Genomic DNA, 19,620 nt, shown 5'->3' on the forward strand with positions numbered 1-19,620 from the left:
ATACATTATTCTAATATGAAAAACAATTATTCTATATAGGAAAAAGGCACGAAATGAGTGAAATTCCAACATGTGTCTGTGTTGTTTCACTGTCCTTTTGTTAAAGAAAATTGCCAAAATTCATGGCAGATTAGGTTTAACATATAATCAGACATTTTACCAAACATATACAGAGATAGCAAATAGACATCTGAAACAAGGCTCACCATAAATCCTTAGGGCAATGTAACCCAACAGTGAGGTAGCATGACAAAGTTTAAAAAGGACTGACATAAAGGACAATTGACCAAACCAAATATTCCCTAGGATGTGGAGGTACTGGATACCTCACACACTGCTGGAAGAATGCAAAAAGGTAAAATCAGTTTAGATCACAACTTGCTAACTGAAGTTAAACACTTACCTATCCTACAACTCAGACAATGCATTGAACTACTGACAAAGGTAAAGGAAACACATATCCATATAAAGAAATATACACAAATGTTTATACCAGCTTTATTTTCAATAGTGAAAAAATAGAAATAACTCAATGTCCATGAACAAACATGGATAAACTAATGTGATACATTAAAAGATAAGAATATTGTTCGGGAAGATATGTTACTAATACATAATTAAATAAATCTGGATTTATGCAACATAAATGAAAGCAGAAAAAATACTGTGATTCCCATCACATAAATTCTAGAAGATGCAAAGTTACCTATTAAGATAAAAAGTAAATCAATGGTTACTTGGAAAGCTGTGAAGGGCAGGAGAGATTACAAAAAGATATAAAGTTAATACATAGTGACAGATATGGTCAGTACTATGATGGTGATGGCTTCATTTTAATACAGTGGTCAAACTTCATCAGGTATTATACTTGAAATATATCATTTACTACATGTGTATTATACCATACTAAAGCTTTTCAAAAATTGCTTGAGATAAAAAACAAACAAACAAACTGTACATCCAACTCATTTTAAAAAATAGGTTTGGCATTATATTCAATCCATGTGCTCATGCCCTCATGTGGTCAGTCCTTCCTTAGTGACAGTTCACAGAGCAAACAATGAAAGAATATAGTAAACCAGGAATGCTGACTGGGTTACAAAAGCCACATCCCTGGACTATACATTCCCCTTTTTTTTATCTTTGATTTCCTGCCTGGGAAAGAGGTGAACTTCTGAGTCTCCACAGAAATTCACAAAATGTTCTGATTATTTCACTGAAAATGGCTTTGGCCACAAAAGGGAAACATGTTGGAAGATCCTCAGATTTATGAACTCACCTGATCCTGTCACAGAAACATTCCTTGGTACATGTTTAGAAGAGGCACATTCCATCTAGTTGGCCAGAGTCTCCTCCAATCCCTACTAACCAGTGATTCTCTAGCAACCATGATTTCCCATAACTTCAACTGTCTTACGATCAAGTGGCCACGACCTATAGTATCGTAGACAACAGGACACATAGCTCATTATAAGGCCTTTGAAAGTGATTTCCTTCAAAAGTACTGGCACACCCTGTGAACCAGGTATAAATTCATGCGGCTCACAGGAGAACTTGAAGTTGTCACACCTGCCCCTCCTCAGGGTAAATCCCAAGTCTCCTCAAACTTACAGCATCCTGGCTTCATGTGACAAGGAAGCCCTGTAGTCTTTCCTAGGAGGATGTGGGCAGTAATGCAAATTTGGCAAAAAACGATGACCTAATTCCTGCCACCATACTGTCCATTTTGAGGCGGAGAAATTTTGAGACACCCATAAAGGTGTGCACCTCTTCATGCCTGTAGAGCCCAAATCTGCTTATAAACCCCACACAGTAATACAACACCCAAGATTAAAGAGCACTTAAACAATAAGACGGTAATTATTTTACAAACCAAAGTGACTTCGACACTGAAAATCTTCATCCCAGGTATCTAGGGAAACCAGGTCCCCGAGAAAAGCAGTCCTTCTCAAGCTGCCAGCTGACCTCAGATGATGTTCTCTGGGGTCAACGATGGGTCAGGTCCTTGCCCTGGCTGGTCAGAGCGACGGAAATGCAGATCTCCTAAGGGCTCAGGTAACTCCTAATTTCCTCCAAAAAATCAGAAACAGAGTTAGCCTCCCTGAGGACATTAGGACAGCGACTCATGAAAACTGTGGGGACCTGCAAGGTGGTACAGGTAAAACAGCTTCAACCAGAGAAATTTTTAGTGACATAAATCTGGGAAGAGATCTGAGTAAATTAGAATGTGCAATATAGACACACATTGTTCCCATATAACAAGAACTTAAGAGAAATCTCCTTACTGTTGATGTTCGGATGCATGAAATTTAATTCAGACATATAGGACCTCAGAGATTCCTCCTGTGTTAACATTAAACAAACAAAAAAAAAACCAAACCTGTACATTTTATACACATCTATGGCCTTCCTCCATTGTGAACTCTCATGTGCTGAGAAAGGTTAGACTTTCTGCTAAAAGATTTGCCACATTCACTACACTCATAAGGCCTTTCTCCGGTGTGGACTCTCTGATGATAATGGAGTGTGGAACGAGAAGTAAAAGACTTCCCACATTCACTGCATTCATATGGCCTTTCTCCTGTGTGGACTCTCTGGTGAATAATGAGGTGAATTCTTTGGGTAAAGGATTTCCCACATTCACTGCATTCATGGGGCCTTTCTCCTGTGTGAACTCTCCGGTGTCTAATGAGTATCGAGCTATTTGTAAAGGATTTCTCACATTCACTGCACTTGTAAGGCCTTTCTCCCGTGTGAACTCTCTGATGATAACCAAGGGCAGAGACAGAAGTAAAAGATTTTCCACAATCACTACATTCATAAGGCCTTTCTCCAGTGTGAACTCTTCTGTGTTTAGAGAGGTATGAATTCTGGCTAAAGGATCTCCCACAATCAGCACATTCATAAGGTTTTTCTCCAGTGTGAACTCTCTGATGTTGATTCAACTGGGAGCTATCCCTAAAAGATTTCCCACATTCACTGCAGTCAAAAGGCCTTTCTCCTGTGTGAACTCTCTGATGACAACGGAGGGCAGAACTAGAAGTAAAAGATTTCTCGCACTCACGGCACTCATAAGGCCTTTCTCCAATGTGAACTTTCTGATGATAACGAAGGGCAGAGCCAGAAGTAAAACATTTTCCACATTCACGACATTCATAAGGCCTCTCTCCTGTGTGAACTCTCTGATGTATATTAAGGTGATTTCTTTGGGTAAAGGATTTCCCACATTCACTGCACTCATAAGGCCTTTCTCCTGTGTGAACTCTACGGTGTCGAATGAGTATCGGTCCATTGGTAAAAGATTTCCCACATTCAGTGCACTCATAGGGTTTTTCTCCAGAGTGAACTCTCTGATGATAACAGAGGGCAGAGCCAGAAGTAAATGATTTCCCACATTCACTGCACTCAAAAGGCCTTTCTCCTGTGTGAACTCTCTGGTGTTGGGAGAGGTAAGATTTGTGGCTAAAGGATTTCCCACATTCACTGCACTCATAAGGCCTTTCTCCTGTGTGAACTCTTCGGTGTATAATGAGGTGATTTATTTGAGTAAAAGATTTTCCACAATGACTACACTCATATGGCCTTTCTCCTGTATGAACTCTCTGATGATAACGGAGGCCAGAGCTAGAGGTAAAAGATTTCCCACATTCACTACATTTATAGGGCTTTTCTCCCGTGTGAACTCTCTCATGATAACGAAGAGCAGAGCTAGAAGTAAAAGATTTCCCACATTCACTGCACTCATAAGGCCTCTCTCCTGTGTGAACTCTCCCGTGTTCAATGAGGTCAGATTTTCGTTTAAAGAATTTCCCACATTCAGTGCACTCAAAACTTATTTCTCCAGTATAAACTGTCTGTTGTTGAATAAGAATAGAGCCATTCCTGAAAGATGGTGCACACTCACAACATACATAACAACTTTCTCCAGTGTGACTTCTCTGAGGATAAATGAGGATAAATTTTTGGTTAAAGGATTTCCCACATTTGCCACACTTGTGCTGTCTTGCTCCAGCATGAATTCTTCGGTGTTGATTGAAGGTTAAGGTTCCCCTAAAGGATTTTCCACAGTCATCACAAACATGAATTCTGTCATCGGTGTGGACTCGCTGGTGAATCACAAATGAGGACTTGTACCTGAATGTTTTCCCACACTCGCGGCACATAAAACACTGTCTTTTAGTGTGCGCATTTGAATCCTGAACAAGTGTGTTTTGGGGATTAATGGCTTTCTTGCGTTCTTCCCCATTCTTTATGCGTTGAAAACACACCCTATTTTTGGAGCTTTTGTTTGGCTTCTCCCTGGTGTGACTCGCCTGTTGCTGGACATGTCCTGAGGTGGTCAGGCAGTTCTTCCCAACCTCCTCAGAGGCTAAGGGCTTCCGTGACACATGGAAATTGCTTGTTTTTGCAAATGAGGCTCTGTTCATAGCGCTTGTGCGGGGTTTTTCTCCCGTGCGATGCTGCTGGTACTGCTGACAGTTTGCACTGAAACAAAATTGTTTTGCACATGCCCCACAGCTCAGCAGTTTTGGCCTACGTCGTGTTTCCTGGTGCTCAGTCAACTGGAAGATGTCTTTCAAGACTGAACCACACATCTCACAGGGATGGGTCTTCTGGGAACATGAAGGTTCCTTTGGATTCCTGGCCTGCGACACTCCCACAGAAACGCTGTGTTCAAATGGTGCCTCCACATCCTTTGCTCCACAGCAGCAACCTGAGTGCAAGAAATGCTGGTGAAGGACACAATGACTTTACTGGCGAGGAGCAACCAACCACAAACGTGCAAGTGAAAACCAAAAAAGAGAAGGGGTCACTGTGCTTATGTCAGACAAAGTAAGAGTTTAAGTCAAAAACTGTCACAAAAGACAAAGAACCTCCTCTTATAATGAGAAAACAGCCACGTGATCAAGAGGATATAACAGTTATAATTACTTATGTACCCAATATCGGAGAACTAAATATATTAAGGAAGTACTAAGTAATCTAAAGACAGAAATAGACAGCAATATAATAAATGTAGGGAACTTTAATACTCTGATTTCTACAACAGATAGATCACTCAGACAAAAATATCAGTAAAAGAATATCGAACTTGAACTTCACGTAAGAGCAAATGAGCTCTCCCCAAAAGCAGCGAGAGGTGACCTCTGAAAATGGTTCGCTCTTCATTTCACCCAGAAAACCCCACAAAATCATGCAAATCAAGGGGTTCAAATGTTCATATTCACTTTAACAATAGTCATGAAACTTCCAGACTGTCAGGGGTATGCATATTTAAAAAGCCACCAAATATCTGAAGGATGTCACTTCGCAGAAGAAATGTGTGCCCTTCGGTCATTACAATGGTGAAGTAGGTAGGTGTGCCCAGGCCAAACAGTGGCACTAGACACATGGTCAGTGGCCCAAAAGACTGCTGAACTTCTGCTGCACGTGTTTAAAATGGAGAGAGTAATGCTGAACTTAAGAGTTTAGATGTAGATTCTCTGGTCACTGTGTGCTCAACTGATTGTGCTATCAAGTGAACAAAGCTCCCAAGATGCGGCACAGAACTTACAGGGCTAATAGTTGGATTACCCGACACACGAGTTCTCCCTGCCACATTGAGATGATCCTTACTGAATGAGAGCAGATTGTTTCTAAACCAGAAGAGGAAGTTTCACAAAAGAAAAAGATGTTCCAGAAGGAACCGAAGAAACAAATGCTATGGCTTGGGAGTAAATTCAGCATAAAATAAAAACTAAAAAACTTAAAAAGAGAGAGAGAGCACGCGTGCGCAAACAAAGCTGTAACTAGGTAACTCAGTTGGTTAGCATGTTGTCCTGATACACCAAGGTTGCAAGTTCAATCCCTGGTTGGGGTACATACAAGAATGAATGCATAAATAAGCTGAACAACAAATCGATATTTCTGTCTGTCTTTCTCTCAGCCGCTGCCCACAAAAACCAATACGTAAATTTTTTTAAAAAGATCAAATGTACCTGATATATGTATATATATATATGAGATGCAGCAGAATACATACTCTTCGCAAATACACAAAGAATATATGGTATAATAAACTACATATTAGGTCACAAAACAAGTCTTAAAATACTTAAGAAGACTGAAATCATATCAAGTATCTTTTCCAACCAAAATGGCATTAAAGTAAGTCATTAAGAAGAAAAATGGAAAAAACACAAATATGTTAAATTTAAACAACACACTCTTGAATGATTTAATGGGTCAAAGACATCAAAAATATGTATTCAGAGAAATGGAAATGGAAACATACCATACAGAATGCTACAAAAGTAGCAGTAACGGGGAAATTTATATTGATAAATGTCTACATTAAGATAAAAGAAAGGCCTCAAACAATCCTTTAGATAACCTAAGAGAAAAGACTCATAAAATCAGAAATGAAAGGAGACATCACAACTGATAATACAGGAATACAATCAATCATAAGAGACTACTAAAAATAATTATATGTCAGCAAAATGAATAACCTGGAAGAAACTAAAAACTGCCTGAAAACATATAAGCCATCAAAACTGAATCATGTAGAAACAGGAAACCTAAACAGATCTATAATTGGTAAGAAAACTGAATCTGCAATCAAAAATCTCTGACAGACAAAAACCCGGGACCAAGTAGAATCATGAGCAATGCTACTAAATATTTAAAGAGTTAATATCAATCCTTCTGCAAATCACCCAAAAAACGGAAGAGATGACACTTCCAAACTCATTTTATGAGGTGCATTACCCTGATACCAAAGCCATTTGTGGAAAAATAGAAGAAATTTACAGGCCAATATCCTTGATGAATATAGATGCAAAAATCCTCAACAGAACACCTGCACACCACACCTAACAGTACATTAAAAGGGTCATATACAACAATCAAGTAGAATTTATCCCTGGGATGTAAGGATGGTTCAATGTGTGCAAATCAATAAATATGATACATATGATTAACAGAATGAAGCATAATCAATAGATGCAGGAAAAACAGTTGACAAAACTCCATATCCTTTCTTAATAAACAACCCTAACAAATTAGGTATAGAAGCTAACCCAAAGCTAACATCATACTCAACGTCCAAAGGTTAAAGGTTTTTCCTCTAACAACAGGAACTAGAAAAGGATGCCCATTCTCGCCACTTTTATTCAACATAGTACTGAAAGTCCTAGCCAGAATAAAGAAAACAAGAAAGAAAAAGCACCACAATTAGAAAGAAAGAAAAAAACTGTCCATATGCAGATGAAATCACCATTAGAACTAATCATGGGTTTGGTAAAATTGCAGGATAAGAAGAAAAAAAAATCAATAAACAAAACTTAGTTGCCCTGGCCAGGCAGCTCAGTTGATTAGTGTTGCCTCAACACACCAAGGTGGCAAGTTCAATCCCTGGTCAGGACACATAAAAGAAGCAACCAATTAATGCACAAAAGTAGAACAACAAATTGATGTTTCTCTCGCTCACTCTCTCCCCCTGCCCCCAACTCCTTCCTCTCTCTCGCTCTAAAAAAAAAAAATCAATTAAAAAATGCCCTAGCCCTGGCTGCCGTGGCTCAGTGGATTGAGCGTCGGCCTGCGAGCCAAGTGTCGCTGGTTCGATTCTCAGTCAGGGCACATGACTAGGTTACACGTCAGGTCCCCAGCTGGGGGTGCGAGTGAGAGGCAACAACACAGTGATATTTCTCTCCCTCTTTTTTCTTTCCCCTCTCTCTAAAAATAAATAAGAACAAGTAAATAAATAAATTTTAAAAATGCCCTAGCTGGTATGACTCAGTGGATTGAGTGCCAGCATGCGAACCAAAAGGACACCAATTCAATTCCTGGTCAGGGCATGTGCCTGGGTTGTGGGCTGTGTCTACAGCTGGGGGTGTGTGACAGGTAACCACACATTGATGTTTCTCTCCCTCCCTCCGCCTCTCTCTAAAAATAAAGAAAATCTGAAAACAAAAACCAAAAAAACCAAAAACCAAAAACCAAAAACCCTCAGTTGTGTTTCTATACACTAATAATAAACTACCTGAAAAGAAAATTAAGATAACAATCCCATTTACAATAGCATCAAAAAAGAACAAAATACTCAGGAATAAAATTAACCTAGGGGGTGAAAGATCTGTATTCTGAAAATTGTAAGACATTGATAAAAGAAATTGAAGACACAAATAAATGGAAAATTATCCAGAGTTTGTGGATTAAAAGAATAAATACTGTTATAATGTCCATTTTATGCAGAGTAATCTACCCACAGTTATCTTCAGATTCTACTCAATTCATATCAGAATTCCAGTGAAATTTTTCACAGATATAAAAAAGCTGACTTGGTGTGATGAACAAACAATACAGCGTACAGATGTTTATGCTGTAGAATTATACACCTTAAACCTGTATAATTTTAACCAGTTAAGAAATAGAAGAAAATATTTGCAAAAGATACATGAGAGGGGACTCCAAAAGAACCCCAGAATTTATTAAAAATTGTGTACTTATTCTTATACATCTAAACTTTAGTCACCTTCAAAGTATTCTCCACTTAATGCAATGATCCCATCAAGACTTTTTTCCATGGCTCAAAACAGTTTTTGAATTCATTGATTTTGATGCCTTTTAGTGCTTCTGCCATTTTTTGCTTTGCCTCTTCCATACTGGCAAAACACTTCCCTTTGCAGACTTTTTTCATCCGAGAAAACAAAGAGTCGCTCGGGGTGAGACTGGGTGAATAGGGATGGTTGGGAGTGGGGGTCATGCCGTTTTGGGTAAAAAACTGAACACTTGGCACCGTGTGGGCAGGTGCGTGCGTAAATCACCCAACACAAAATAGGCAAACGTGTTGGAAAGAGTCTTCCCTGAAGCCCAGTGAAGCCTCTCACAACAATGTCAGCTGGTACACTGATACAGATGGGTTCCTAAAACACTAACCTAGCGGGGTAAGCCTATACCACCGGGGCCTGCCCTCCAGAAGATAACACTGTTTTTTGGTGGAGGTCCCCTCAATATCTGATAAAGGGTTCATATCCAGAATATATAAAGAACACATACACCTTGAAGACAAAAAAACAGTTCAATTAAAGATGGGCAAAGGAACAGACATACACGTTTATCCAAAGACATACAAATGGTCAAGGTATACAAAAAGGTGCTCAACATCACTAATAGCATACAAATGCAAACTGAACCACAGTTAAACACCACCTCACCCCTGTTAGGGTAGCTATTATCAAAAAGACAAGAGATAACAAGTGTTGACCAGGATGTGAAGGAAGCCTTTTGTACAGTTTGTTAAAATGGAAATTGATACACCACTAAGGACAACAGTATGGAAATTCCTCAAAACATTAAAAAATAAAACTACAATATGGTCCAACAATCCCTTCTCTGTATACTATATCCAAAAGAAACCAAACTGGTATCCGAGATATTTGTACTCCCGTGTTTATTGCAGCATCATTCACAATAGCCATGGTACAAAAATTACCTAAAGCATCTATCCACAACTAAATGGACAAAAAATGTCTGGTATGTGTACACACACACACACACACACACACGATGGAGTATTATTCAGCCATTAAAGGAAATCATGAATTTGTGACAACATCGATGAACCTGGAGGTCATAATGCAAAGTGAAAGAAGCCAGGTTGAAAAAGACAAACTGCATAAAATGACTTACATGTGGAACCTTAAAGAAAGGGGGGAAAAAAAAAAAAAGAATTGAACCATAGAAAAAAAAAGAATGCCAGGGGCAAGCATTCAGGGGAATGGGCAATGTTGTTGAGTTATAAGATTAAGTTCTGAGCCCTGGCTGGTGTGGCTCAGTGGGCTGAGTTCCAGCCTGAGAACCGAAAGGTCGCTGGTTCGATCAGGGCACATGCAGGCAGGGTCTGTTTTTCTTCCTTTCTCCCTCCCTTTCCTTCTCACTAAAAATTTTTTTTTGTTTTTAAAGAGTAAGTTGTGAGAATCTAATGTAAAACATGGTGACTATAGTTAATAATGCTGTATTATATACTTGAGACTTGCTAAGAGACCAGATATTAAGTGTTATTTCACACATGAAAAAGGTAATACAACAGTTTCCTCTTATCCATGGGGAGTACATTCCAAGAACCCATTGAAGTATCCAGCAATGTACAGCAGGTGATAGATATATTAATCTGATTGTACTAATCATTTCAAAATGCATATATACAGTAAGTCATGACATTATACATTTTAAATATGTACAATATTATTTGTCAATTATACTTCCTTAAAGCTAGAAAAAAAGGTCTAAATACTACAAATAGAACCATACAGGACAGCCTTGAAAAACGCCCATGATAATGGTAAGTAACAGTGTGACAATATCTATAACAGCTGGCACAGGCAAGCACAAGGAAATGTCAAATAAAAAGGGAAATAAGCCTGGGAGACAGAAGTGCCATCTATCTAGACACAAGACCCAGTCAGGCAGAAGGCAAAATGGTGAAATCATTAGGCTCTTTGCAAGACTACTGGCCTCAAATCCCTCCCTGTGAGGGTTCAGTCCAGCAGGTGCTGGGGCTGCAGGGAGAGGAGCAGGCAGTGCAAGCAAACCAGCCCTGCCAAGGCCAGGACCTACCCAGAGAACTGGGGAAGCGGGCAGTGCCCACAGCCCACATGTGAGGGCAGAGCGCACCCTCGGGAACAGAGGGCTCCGGGGAAATGCAAACCCTATAGTCCACCCAGGTCAGTGAGGAGAGAGTGAAGGTCTTACCCTGCGAGGATATAAGAGCAAAGTTCTCCAGCATCACATCAAGGTAGAGGCGTCTCTGAGTCTCATCAAGGAGACGCCATTCTGTCCTGGAGAAGTGCACGGCGACATCCGCAAAGGTCACACAACCCTGTTGGGATTAATATGAACAAAACTATGAACAGTCTCTCTCCGAGAACCCACTACCCAACTCCTAACACATCTTCCCATTGCTCCTCCTCCTCCAGGGCTCCCCACCTCAGAGGACATACGAGGCCCTGGTGCTATCCGCTCGCAGTCCCATTAATGACTGTTCTCGCCCTCAGCAACAGCAGCCGGGGGGCAGATAAATGCCATCTAAGCTCTGAACCTGGCCTGTATCCCTCCCGACAAGCAATTTACCTGGGGTTTCCCACATGTGCCTCTAAGAAACAGCCAAACACGGGGCACTCAGCTCATGCTTCCTCTTCATGTACACATAATAGGCCAAACCGCTCTCACATCTTCGGACTGCAGATTCACTCCCTCACCTCTGCCACCTTCCTGCTCCACCCCACAGGCATCTCTCTGGACTTACCCATGTACATGGCCCATGGCATCAGAGTGTGTATGACATACTCAAACAGGATCCAGCACAACCCCAGTCCTCAGATGGAGCCCACAGCCAGGAAAAGCCCCGAGTGAGGCTCTGCAGTCCTTCCTGCCTGTCTCTGATCTTTACTTCAGTATTAGCCACCCAGCACCACATGTGAAGTTCAGATCTAATAACCCCCTTCCGCTTGTGCGCTGCACTTGATGTCAATGCAGCAGCCACAAGCCTCCTCTTTCCACCCAACCTTCCCGAAAAGCCCAGTCCCACTGGTCTCTTTTACAGGCACAGTGACACCTTGACCACATTTTGCTCTAGGCCTTAAAGATGGAAATTCCCTAGATCCCATCAAAATTCCCCACAAAAAAATCTGGTGAATCCTGCAGTACTGGGTAAGCCGGAGCCCTGCCCTCTAGTGTCATCTCTCAATTACTCCTCCGCCTCCCCAGCCATCTCCTGTCCACTGGTCCCATGGAACCCCTGGTCCCCTGGCCAATCAACCTCCTACCCACAACCACTTCTCCCCTTCAGCATGTATCCTCTTTCTGATAAACGAATTAGCATAACCACCATGAATCGCATTCCCCTCCTACATGCGGATGCACAGCTCCACCGCGGTCCACGTCACTTTTGCACGTCTCCATCCTGGACCCCTCCCTAGATTTCCAGACTGGTGTGTCCAGCTGCCCACTTGACGTCTCCCCTCATCGTTCTCTGAAACTTCTCAGACTTTTCCCAGGACTTAAACAAAACTCTTAGTTGCAAGGGAAAATTAACCTATCACCATCTTCCCCAGCACAGCTGATAGATCCCCCATCGCTTCCTGGGGTTGTTTCCAACTCCCCCTTTTCTTTCCCTCACTTTCTTTAAAAATGGATCCAGAATCCAACCTCTTCTTCCACCTCCACTGCCACCACTACAGTCCATCAACTTTCATCTGGATGAGAGCTGTTGCCTCCTCCTGGGCTCCCCTCCCTCTCTTAACCCTGTAACCGGTTCTCCATGTGCAGCCATATGGAGCCTGTTACATTGTGGAGACACCAACTCCTTCCTCTCGTCTTAATGTCCCTTTATGTCCGCAGGAAATGACCAACTTCTTCGGCAGCCACATCACAGGCCAGATTACAGCCCCCCTGCTCCTTGTTCTTAACAAAAAGAACGGAGTCCTGCTGTACCTCGTCCCAGCTCAGTGGCACCTCCAAGGATCTGCATGTGCTGGTGTCTGGCCTGGGTTAATTTTCCTCACCTGTTTACATTGGTTGTAAAGCAAGGGGCCACCTTCATGTTACCTGTGGTCTGCATTCAGGACACAGGGACTGGGGGTATCCCGAAGGTCCCCACATCCAAGGGCTGGGAAAATACCAAGGGAAGAGTCTGGAAACACCGCAATCCCAGACAGACTTGGGGGTATCGTTAAAGGTCTCAGACCCAACAGCTGGCAAAACAGGTGAACGTTTTCCGAGCATCATAATCCCAGACACCACGTGGGCGGTATCAGGACGAGAGACCCGGACACCCCGTCCTGCCTTACCTAGTTTACATCACTGGTCTTTCCATCTTCAGAGCCTGTGGGAAGCCGCCGTCAACCGAGGCTCAGCTGCAGGTAAGCAGGTCTCAACTGCATCCTGACCACCCGCCCCCGACCCCCGGCGACCTCAGGCCAAATGTCTGTCCTCAGGGCCGCCTCTTTCCAGCGCCGCGACCTCGGACGAGGGCTCAACCTGCGTCTTGTCATCCGCATCACAGCCTGCTCTCTCTCTGGGCAGCTCACGTCAGACGGTAAACGTCCTAACACAGCTTCTGTGTTCTCTTCTGTCCTCATCCTTCCACGGCCCCAGGACCCTCAGAAATGGAGGCTCAACCGCGGCCAGGCCAGGTGCCACTCCTCCTCACTCTCCGCTCCCCGAGGGCGTCCCGGGGGACCCCAGGGCCGCAGCCCCTCCCAGTTCCGCCGCCCCTGCGAGTCTTTACACGGCGGCCCCTCAGCCCGTCACCCTCTCCCACCCCCGTCACACTGCGTGTCGCCCACGCGCGCCTCACGGTCCCGGACGCCAGGGCCTGCGCTGCAGAACGTGAGGGGCACTCGGCACCCGGGCTGCAGGGCTCGGCAGGGTGAGGCGGGGGAACCTAGGGGACGCGCACTCACCTCCGGGGGGCGCCTCGGCGCGGCCGACGCCATCGGACTTCGTAGGCGGGCAGGGCGGGAGCGGCGGGAGCAGCAGGCGAGGAGGCGGGGCCACCCCCGGACACCGCGGCCCTTGTCCCGGCCCTGGCAGGGGTCTCCCAGGCGGCGTTGCCAAGCCCCACACCCACGTCTGCGCGGCCGGGGACCACGGCTCTTGCGCCGTCTAGGTTCTGGCAAGTCGTCCTGCGCCGAGCGCGCCCGAGCCTCTGAGACGATGAAAAGACCCTCGAAGAGCCAAAATGACCGCCACCCTGGAGGAGGCCGGAAGTCCCGCCTTGGCGGGATGCGCACGCACGCACGGGAATGCGTCCTTCTGACCCACCATTGGCTCATCACTTCGGTCTCTGCGCAAGGCCTTCTGGGAAATGTATTTCCCAGCGCTTTAGTCGGCACGAGGAAGGGTGTTCACACTTGGACCAGATCCTGAGGAATGCTGAGAAATGAGGAAGAGGCCGGGAGGGAGAGGACGTCAAAAACGCGCATACGCTTTTTTTTTTTCAGTACGTTTTTTTCGAAACGTATTCTTTTCGTTTAGAAACATGGGGGTAGATTTATGTGTGTATATGTACAATAAAGGCCATTTCCTCCTATTCCGTTCCCCATTCTCTGTAATACAGTTGCTATCAATTATTGGGTATCCTTCCGGAAATATTTGTTCGTATACGTTTATGGTAACTAGCCTGCACTTTTCCAAGTCTGCTGTTCCCTAATCGCTAATCCCAAGCACTCATTTACTGTTATTTAATAACTTATTTACTATTAATAGAAACAAGTAAAATACTATTATGGATTTTAAATAAGTGATACTATGATAAATCCTAATTTGACTTCTGTGGGGGCATATAAAGTTTACATGTTCTAAAAAATTGCTGTTGTTGCCCTGGCCAGTGTGACACAGTTGGCTGGAGCATCATCCTGTATAGCAGTGATTCTCAACCTTCCTAACGCCGCGACACTTTAATACAGTTCCTCATGTTTTGGTGACCTCCAACCATAAAATTATTTTCGTTGCTACTTCATAACTGTAATTTTGCTACTGTTATGAATCATAATGTAAGTATCTGATATGCAGGATGTATTTTCATTGTAACAAATTGAACATAATTAAAGCATTGTGATTAATCACAAAAACAATATGTAATTATATATGTTTTTCCCAATGGTCTTAGGTGACCCCTGTGAAAGGGTCGTCCGACCCCCAAAGGTGTTGCGACCCACAGGTTGAGAACAGCTGCTGTAAATCAAAAAGTTGCAGGTTCAAACCCAGTCAGGGCACATACCTAGATTACAGGTTCGATCCCCAGTTGGGGTACATACAGAGATAACCAATGGATGTTTCCGTTTCTCTCTTCCTCTCCTCTCTAAAAGCAATGAAAAAACGTCCTTGGGGTGAGGATAAGAATTCATAAATTTGCTTAAACTGTAAACCCACTTAGATCACCCTAGGTTTTATAAGGTTTGTATAACCATATATACTATAATTTGCTAAGAGTTTAACCAAAAGGCTTGAGACTTGGTTAAACTTCCTTCCATACCTAGGCCACCACCAATACTGTTGGTCGCCAGAGCTCTTTTTCAGGAAGTCCAGCATGTTTGTGCAGGACCAGGGGGTTGATCCTGTGGAAACTGCATGAGACTAGCCAGTGCCACTTGGAGAACCCTCCAGTCATCTCCCCATGAATTTTTTTTTTCATTATATCTTCATTATAATACCAAAATCTCCTCCCAGGAGTGAAGATGTTCCACTGTTTTTGAACATTCATTGCATGTATAGGCATGTTTTCTAACTATGCATGTACAGGAATGTCCTTACCTATATGTGTGATGACAAAGCTCAACTTGATGTTTATGCGTGATTTCCTTGAATAAAGACTAAACTGATCCTTTGTCAGGAGACACACTGCTTTGAACAGTGATGCCCAGTGTGTCCTTACTTATCTACTCACAATAAAGTCCTTCTCAAACATACCATCCTACAGTTGTCTTTTGGCTGTCACCAGGGGGTAACTGGACCTGGTTCAGTCCATTAACAATAAGTGAAACAAATTTATATGAAGACCTGGTTTCAAATATCTATAGCAGTTTTATTTGGAATGGTAAAAAACTGGAAATAACTCCGATATGTAAAAACAGAAAAAAGACATTAGCCTGTGAACCAAGTGTCACTGGTTCGATTCCCAGTCAGGGCACATGCCTAGGTTGCACGCCAGGTCCCCAGTTAGGGGCGCATGAGAGGCAACCATGCATTGATGTTTCTCTTCCTCTCTTCCTCTCTTTCTCCTTTCCCCTCTCTCTAAAAACAAATGTAATAAAAATAAAATAATAAAAATATTTTTTAAATACAAAAACAAAAAACAAAAAAATCTAAACAAATTTTAAACTCTTTAAAAAAGACAAAGGAATAAACAAATAATGGTATATTCACAGAACATCATACTTCCCAGCAATATAAAAAATGATATAAGTATCATTGATGAATCTAAAAAAAGTATATCACACGAGGCTACTTAGAAACACAGAAGAGAAAACACTTTGTGAAAATCAGTTAAAAATCTATAACATGGGCCATGTGAGGACATAAGGGGAAGGTGGCCACCTGCAAACGAGGAAGAAGGCTTTCACAAGGGACTGAATTGAACTCCACCTTGATCTTAAGACTACCTACCTCTGGAACTATGTTTATTGAGGGCATGCGCTATACAACACTGTTCCAGTACCTGAGACCTGATCAACAGTCTCCCTCTCTTCACCTGCCAATAAGTAACATTCAATTACCATAAACCCAAGGAAGGACAAAGGAGACTTTCACCTGTGACAGTGACCAAAAGGAGAATGAAAGAAGCACAAAGACACCTAAAGCCTGTGGTCATAGAAAAAACAAACAAACAAAAAAAAAAAACAATTGATATAGAAAAAGATGAAGAAGAAAAAATTCCTAATTCTCCCATCCAGAAACTGACATTAACTGGGCGTTCCAATTGTGTGAATGTGAGTGAATATGTGTGTGTGTGAAGTCCTTGGAGTGTCTACAATAAAGAGTTTTGCTACTGCCCTGGATGGTGTGGCTCAGTGGGTTGAATGCTGGCCTGCAAACCTAAAGGTTGCAGGTTCTTTTCCTAGCTTGCACATGTCTGGGTTGCAAGCCAGGTCCCCAGCTGAGGGCGTGCAACAGGTAATCTACTTGGGAGTTTCTATCTCCCTCTTTCTCCCTCCCCTTCTCTCTAAAAAATAAATCATTTTTTAAAGATTTTTATTAATTTATTTTTAGAGAGAGGGGAAGAGAGGGATAAAGAGAGGGAGAGAAACATCAATGCGTGGTTGCCTCTCACACAGCCCCAACTGGAGACCTGGCCCACAACCCAGGCATGTGCCCGGATTGGGAATCAAACCAGTGATCCATTGGTTCACAGGCCAGCACTCAATCCACTGAACCACACCAGCTGGGGCTAAAATCCTTTTTTTTTTTTTTTTTTTAAGAGTTTTGCTACTTCTTACATTGATGAAACTAAGACAATATACTGTACAGGAAAAAAAATAGAAAATAAAAAATTAAAGTCTAGAGAATGGGAGGGGGGTCAGGGGGTAAAGGAAGGAGAGAAAGAAAGAGAGATTATTAAAAGGAACAAGGTAAAGAGGATAACGGAGGAGGCTCTTCTCTCTTGAGCAGGATTGCGCCTTTCCTCCTCTTTCACCCCCCAGGCGCATTCTCTCTGCCTTTCTTTATCCTAAGTTCCAAGGCCCCTTTTTTTTGCCTCTGTAACTTCTTTCCTGAGCCTACACAGCTCAGCTGGCTCACTTCTACTTCTGTGACTTTTAAAATAAACTTATACTTGTACTTGAGGTGGGAGGAGGACAATGGGGAAGTTTATTATCATGACCGTGATGGTGGTTTTATGGGCTTATATGAATGCTAAACTTAGGAAATGGCACATTTTACACATAAGCAACATATTGAAAGTTGTTTATACTTTATTAAAACTCTAAAAATATGATTCAAAGTAAAATTCTGGATCTCCTACTCTTTATAAAAAATCAGTTTGGCAAATCTATATTGACTCCATCTCCTTCCTCCTGGCCCTGGAGGGATCCCCTGCCTCAGTGGTAGCAAATATTGGTGAACAATGAATTTGTTTGCACCTGATTCAACAGGAATGTAAGTTGCCCACATGCCACAGAGCTGGCCTCTTTATCCTCACTTCCCTGCTCTGCAATAGCCTTGAGGTGAGTAGCCCAGATACATACAATACATTTAAAATTTTCCTCTCACAGTAACCTCACTATCCAAGATACCAGTTCTGGAGGTGCTGAGAATGTCAGTCCCTGCTCATCCTTCACAGCCATTGTGACTGGAAGACTGTGGATGCCCCTTTACATGAGGCACATACCAACAAGTCTGTGTCAATCCTTGTCTCCCCCAATAAACCTTGTGCTTCTATAACAAGTATGATTCCCCTGCCCATATAATCACATCAGCTGTGACAATATTCTATAGAGTTCTGGACATCAGGGCCCAGGGCTCCGCTGCAGGAGCTGGGGAGCAGATTTCTCTCCCCAGTGCTGAGCACGATGCAATATCCCCAGTGAGCAAACGAACATCGTACGTTGTTCTCAGAAGCCCCTAAATGATCACAACTGCCCTCTCCACTGACCTCTGCAGCCACAAAATACCATACCGTTCAGGCTGCAGATAAACCACAAAACACTGCAGTCTTTCCTTGGAGGCCCCAGGCAGCAATGCAGACTGAGGGAAAATTGGAGAGAGAGCTGGATTCTGCCATCACAGTGTCCACTCTGAGGCATGCAAAGTTCAAAATCCCAAAAGAAAGCTGTTCACCTGTTCCCACCATCTTTAAGATGGAAGCAGGATTGGGGGGATGGATGAAAAAGGTGAAGGGATTAAGAACTACAAATTGGGCCCTGACCATTGTGGCTCACTTGGTTAGGTGTTGTCCTGCAGAGTAAAACGTTGGCGGTTCAGTTCCTGGTTGGGGCTCATGCCTGGGTTGTGGGTTCCATCCCAGGTCAGGGCACGTATGAGAGCCAACCGATCAGTATTTCTCTCTCACATCATGTTTCTCTCCTTTTCTTTCTCCCTCCCTTCCCCTCTCTCTAAAAACAAATAAATAAAATCTTTTTTTTAAAAAGTACAAATGGGTGGTTACAAAATAGTCAAGGGGTATCAATTAGAGCACAGGGAAAATAGTCAACAATATTATAACTATGCATGGTGCCAGATGAGTACGAGACTCATTGGGGTGATAACTTAGTAAGTTACATAAATGTCTAATTACTGTGATGTACCCCTGAAACTAATATAATATTATATGTCAACTGTAGTTGAAAAATAAATTACTTATAGTAAAATAAATAAATAAAATCTTAACAAATAAAAATAAAAAAGTCGTGGTGGTGTGGCTCAACGGATTGAGTGCCGGACTGTGAACCGAAAGGTCACCAGTTCTATTCCCAGTCAGGGCACATGCCTGGGTTGCAGGCCAGGTCCCCAGTTGTGGGTGTGCAAGAAGCAACCAATCACACATTGATTTCTCTCCCTCTCTTCCTCCCTCCCTTCCCTTCTCTCTATAAGTAAATTTTGTAAATCTTTAAAAAAAAAAAAAGACCACTAAAAAAAAGCTCTTTCGCCAGTGTGAAAACTCTGAGGTCTAATGAGGCTGCAGCCTTTGCTGAAAGATTTCCCACATCCATTGGACATAAAACAACTTTCTCTAGTGAGAACTCTGGTGCTGAACGAGTGTGTGTTTGCAGCTGAAGGCATTCGTGCGTCCTCTGAGTCACAGTAAGTTTTTCCCCCGTGCAAGGCTGGCCACTCTAGGACCTGCTGCTTGCCTGACCCCGATGTGAGCGGCCAGTTGCTGGAGAAATTCAGATCTGGCTAAGAAGTTCTTCGCAACTACTTACTCTGAAGATCAATGGCTCCCCTGACTTGGCATATGCAGTTCCTCACAAGCAAGGCTCTGTCCACATGGTTTCTGAAGGTTTCACCCCAATGCATTGCTTCTGCTATTGATGACGGTCTGCACTAACATACAGCTGTGAAATGTGTACCTCGACCTCCAGTGACATTTGGCACTCGGTTGAGCACGAGGAAACACATGACAAATAGAAACTGCAGACG

General features: G+C 42.9%; 1 protein-coding gene across 3 annotated transcripts; it reads right to left on the reverse strand.

Annotated features, from left to right (window-relative positions):
* Positions 1–498: 498 nt before the first annotated feature.
* LOC149995717 (uncharacterized) lies at positions 499–13,497 on the reverse strand. Of its 3 annotated transcripts, none has more exons than XR_016507847.1 (4): positions 13,446–13,497; positions 10,735–10,861; positions 1,874–4,714; positions 499–1,434 (listed from the first exon to the last, which is right to left on the reverse strand). XR_016507847.1 is itself a non-coding variant. In XM_090261030.1 (4 exons), the coding sequence occupies exons 1-4, from the start codon at positions 13,476–13,478 to the stop codon at positions 2,052–2,054; spliced, it is 1,821 nt and encodes a 606-aa protein (XP_090117156.1). In that variant the 5' UTR covers positions 13,479–13,497; the 3' UTR covers positions 499–2,051. The 3 variants fall into 3 exon arrangements, 2 of the variants coding, with proteins under 2 accessions (XP_090117156.1, XP_090117154.1); XM_090261030.1 differs by having other exon boundaries at positions 499–2,062; positions 3,065–4,714; XM_090261028.1 differs by having other exon boundaries at positions 499–4,714.
* Between the last annotated feature and the right edge of the window lie 6,123 nt (positions 13,498–19,620).

This window comes from Furipterus horrens, unplaced genomic scaffold (genome assembly GCF_987537825.1).
Source record: "Furipterus horrens unplaced genomic scaffold, mFurHor1.1.pri manual_scaffold_13, whole genome shotgun sequence".
Lineage (NCBI taxonomy): Eukaryota > Metazoa > Chordata > Mammalia > Chiroptera > Furipteridae > Furipterus > Furipterus horrens.

What these genes read in the sequence shown, in the direction of transcription:
- LOC149995717 (XM_090261028.1), bottom strand. Translation starts at nt 13,478, where the DNA reads ATGGCGTCGGCCGCGCCGAGGCGCCCCCCGGAG. An exon ending in CGCCGAGGCGCCCCCCGGAG is followed by an intron (nt 10,862 to 13,445) that starts GTGAGTGCGCGT and finishes TAATCCCAACAG; the next exon opens with GGTTGTGTGACCTTTGCGGA. An exon ending in TGCTCTTATATCCTCGCAGG is followed by an intron (nt 4,715 to 10,734) that starts GTAAGACCTTCA and finishes TCTTGCACTCAG; the next exon opens with GTTGCTGCTGTGGAGCAAAG.